This window comes from Poecilia latipinna, unplaced genomic scaffold (genome assembly GCF_001443285.1).
Source record: "Poecilia latipinna isolate Pla-1442-1.1 unplaced genomic scaffold, P_latipinna-1.0 Scaffold37, whole genome shotgun sequence".
Classification (NCBI taxonomy): Eukaryota; Metazoa; Chordata; class Actinopteri; order Cyprinodontiformes; family Poeciliidae; genus Poecilia; species Poecilia latipinna.
Window position 1 is genome coordinate 379,952 of NW_015112653.1, and position 4,515 is coordinate 384,466.

The 4,515-nt window shown below is 40.6% G+C and overlaps 1 protein-coding gene across 1 annotated transcript in view; it reads left to right on the forward strand.

Annotated features, from left to right (window-relative positions):
* The window catches only part of LOC106954915 (protocadherin-17-like), a 28,114-nt gene extending 26,282 nt beyond the window's left edge, over positions 1-1,832 (forward strand). Inside the window, exon 4 of the mRNA XM_015044728.1 lies at positions 300-1,832. Within this exon, the coding sequence (XP_014900214.1) occupies positions 300-877 (578 nt within the window). The 3' untranslated portion in view covers positions 878-1,832. The remainder of the gene's footprint in view (positions 1-299) is intronic.
* Positions 1,833-4,515: the final 2,683 nt, after the last annotated feature.

Consider the following 4,515-nt stretch of genomic DNA (forward strand, 5'->3'; position numbering starts at 1 on the left):
TATATATATATTCTTGTGTTATGAAATTAGGGTTTATTTAATTAAACATCTTAGAACAGTCTAACTGTTGTTTTAGACTGCATAATGGGATTTTATTCTGGAAATCACTGTGACATATGCAATATTACATGTCAGCAGTGATGCTGTTAGTTGGAGTTAAGAATAATGCTAGAAATTGTGTTTGTTTGCTTTGTTTGAGTATTGCTGCTCATCCTTCAAAATGTCATCTACATTTTCCTGTGGGTTGTTTATTCCTACCACAGCAGGCTCCAATAACAAATGTTTAACTGTTTTTGCAGAGCAAGACAAATCAGTCCACTGCACCGATGAATGTCGTGCACTGGGACACTCTGACAGATGCTGGATGCCAAAGTTACGGGTAGGAAGCCAAGCAGACAGCGCAGATAATCGCACCAACCTTTTCATCCCTGTGGGAATGGATGCCATGGTAGAGACAGAGATTTATGGCACCATCAGCTGCAGCAGCAGAAAAACCCTCACCACGTTTGGAAAAGAACAGCGGGACAGTACAATCCTCGTGGCCAATGTTAAACCTTACTTAAAATCGCAGCGTGCGCTAAGCCCACCGCTCCAAGAGAGTCCATCTGCGTCCAGCAGCCCCACCAAGAGCGGCGCGCCCCCGGACTTGGCCAGCCGAGAGCCCAAAGAAGAGAGGGACGGGGGATCAGACAGCAGTGCCTATGGCCCTCCAGATGGCCAGTGCTCCCCGCTGCACACCGAGCTGGAGGAGCCCTCCTACCTGACCTGTGAGCTCAGGCCTAAGTCCCTGTCAAGCTGTCTCATTCACAGCTCTGTCATCAGTCAAGAGTGTGGGGGGTCGGATTGTGCTCCCGACCAGAGGGACTCCGGCAACTGACAGGTGAGGTGACGGCACCCTCCAGCTCCCTCTCACCTGCCAGGGGTGTGATGATGATGAAGAAGAAGAAGAAGATGATGATGATGATACCCCGAATTGATGACCAGAAGTTGATTTATTTTGACCCACAGAGATGTTCAAACGCATTGTATAACCAAAAACCATCTGCTTTCTATGTTTTATGTTCTGTTTGTTTATTTCTTTTTTTTTCTTTTTTTTTTTTACTTTTTTAGTTTGTGACTTGTTGTGTTTAGGTGAAATATGTGTCCTTCCTTGACTGGTGTGAAAGTTTTGGGTGGGATATCGGGGTGGTGGGGATCAGTGCTTACCTAACTTCAGACGTTTTCATGGTGTACTGTACATGTCGATTTAGATGTCTGTATTTTACACATTTCCAGCTCCTATTTTGTGAGGCTATTGAACAAACTGCTACTGTTACGCTATGAGTCCTGTCTGCTTTTGTACAGTGAAGCTTTCTGTCTCCATTTAGTGTATAAGGACCATTACTTTGAATATCACAAAAGGAGCCGAAATACATATCAAGTGACGTTACATTCAAAAAAAGTGAAGTGTCTTATGAACTGTTAATGGTGGTGCAACAGGGAATGTCCCTTTTCATAAAAACCATTTAAAAGTTCCTAAAAAAAACAACATTTTTTTAAGAATGTATTTGTAATTTTATTGTTGTCCTCTCTGCAGTTTATGTGGAAATAAGCTGTGCTTAATGTGGGCTACTGTACTCGTTGTGTACTTTATTAAATTTGTATACACTGTGCGAATGAGGGGCATTTTTTTTTTTTTTTTTTTTTTTTTTTTTGACTGGCACAACTTCTGAAGCTGTTGTGGTTTATGTGAAAGAACTGGATTTTTGTCTTTTAAATGTTCTTTTGTGTGTTCACGACAGATAGTTTTAGTGACTCTGCAATAGGTATGGGCCAGTTACCCAGAAAAAAAATAAAAACCCACCTACCATTCTTACGGTGTAAAAGTCCCTTAACTAAGAGAACGTGAAAAGAAAGTGCAAAGAAAGAGCGAAATGACAACTTTGTGTTCCTCCACTACCTGGTGTTGCACTGATGGTCAGTTGGCTAAGTGAGGATTGCTGTGCTTTTTGTTCCCCTTCAAACAAAATAAAAGAATTTGTATGTTTAGAACAATTAGTTTTTACTTTTGAGCGCTACTGCTACATTTAGCAGGTCTTTCTTCCATAGTTTTGCTATCATTTTGCTGAAGCCTATGTATCAAAGTAGAAAAAAAGCTAATAAATGGATTTGATATCATCATTATATCTGTAAAAATCAATCTTCAACCTTACCTATATGGTGTGTACTTGTGTAATTCAGAGCTACTTCTGGAGAAAACAACATCATTTTACACGGCTATTTATGTTTCAGAACGTCAAATAAAACCAGGCACTGTGGGTTAGTGCACTCCCACAGAAGATTAGTTGACACCCTCTGCTAAGAGCTTTTTCTTAAAAGTATGCATCACAACAATGGACGTGTTTGTGCTATTTTCAAAATCACTGTCGTCACGGCTACCATCAGTAAATGTCCACGAAGTTTGCTGAAATATAAATGTTTGTCTGACAAACGGTGACACGCGGCTCCGGCTTCAGCTCCGACGACAAGTTACAAGCACGGACCGTTTCAGTGAATTCTTTGATTAAAGCAAATTAAACTTTAATGATTCCCATGGGGGAAAGTAGGTCATCTTGGCAGCAAAGGGGACTGTACAAACAGCGGATTAAAGGTTATGACAAGCATGTGCAAGAAAAAAAAAGAAAAAAAAAAAAAGAAAAAGAATGATACAGTAAATAAAAAGGAAGCTTCCTCAGAAGGCTTTGAAATGCTGCATCTTTACTGAGTTGATGAAATGTCTATCATTTGCCGTCTACCTCATTAGATTTGCGAGAGTGCAAATTTGCTGTTTGTATGCATTGTGCACTATTTACCATTCAATCAAATGCAGATAAGGGTAGGTCTGACAGACAGGAAAGGAAAACAGGCATATTAGAGGAGCCCAAACTGCTCATTTTTATCCAAACACAACCTGCTTTTCAAACATGGCTTCCCACTTATTCATGCAGGGACATAAACACGGCTGCGGCCATGGTAATATTATTTACAAAAACCCAGGAAGATATGCGCCGCATCTGCTTGTATTTGTGCCGTGTTTAAGGATACACATGGATGTCTGTTTGGACAGCTGCATCACTAAACTAAATAATCCCGGGAATGTCGGAATGTTTTCCCATTTTGCATCTGTAAAACAATCTCACAGAAGCCTCCTGCTTCTCCTCACTTAGTTTAGTTTAGTTCCTCCATCTGGAGACACCGACTTTTGTCACCCTGGCAGAGCGAGAACGGTTGGGGATTTTTTATTTTTTTTTTCTGGATAACAGAATCCTGTCATCTACTGAGAGTTGACTATAAGTACGACTCCGTTTCTCCTCGGGGAAAACACATTAATTTGGATTTTGATTTGCATTTGTTTTGGTGCTAGTATTGACACAATTCCAGACCTAGATGTCTCATCTCAGCAGGCAGCTCTGATGAGCTCATCTGCATAAGTTGAAATACTCTTTGAGAGGGAGATTGCGTGGGTCACAGCATCTCATCCCATTGAAATACAGACAGAAACATCGCATCATTTTATCTGTATCAGTCCCAGGGTTTCAGAACATGGGGGAAGGAGACAGGTGAGCAGAATGTCAAGTAGAAAGGAGGCTGAACCATTTGCTGCAACACTTACTCCTCCAAGTACATGTTTACCGGTGGATCACTTAGGGATGTAAAACAGGTTAAACTTCTTCCTTAATTATGCATAATGTTCTTTGAAGCGAACCCTTTTTTTTTTTTTTTCAAATTAATGCAGCTCTGTACACCACGGAAGCTTGACAAAAAAAGTGCAATGTTGTTGAGGGAATGTGAATGCAGATTAAGGACTAGCATGAGCTGCAGGATGAATATGACTTGTCTCACAGAATGATTACAGTCACAGTAAAAGGGAATTACAGACAATGAAACCGATCTGTGTAATACCTCCATTCTTCTACATTTTACATACACAAATGATCTATTCAGATGAAAATGGAATGAGCACTGTACCATTCAGTTGTGAAAAATTGACATGCTCACCCGGAGTACTTAAGCTTTTAATTCAATAATTCAATAACACAGGCGATTAAGAGCCTGTCTTCCACCTTCGCTAAATTCTAAGGGAGATGGTTCCACTTGGTTGGAAACTGTTGGTGGGGAAACAGCGAGCGAGCAAGAAACATAAACAATATTGAGAGTGTAGTTTTCATTTTAACTGGGAGATGTCATTGAGCACAGCGTGCATTCCCCTTAGGGCGACTTCTAAAAAGCTGATTTTAGCTCTATTAGCACAGGGAGAACGTAATTGAAATAGCAAAACCTGGGGGCCATTAGGTGACGTAAACTTAATTCTTCTGTAGTTGTTACTGGAGCATGAATTTCACAACTACTTTATATAAGACACACAGTACCTCGCTGAAGTATTTTCAGGTGTTTTTATGTCACAGCCATAAACTGCAGTGTATTACGTTGGGATTTTAAATGACGTGTCAGGTGTCTGCAACCTGCATGTGGTGTGTTAACCTGGAGAGAGCAGTT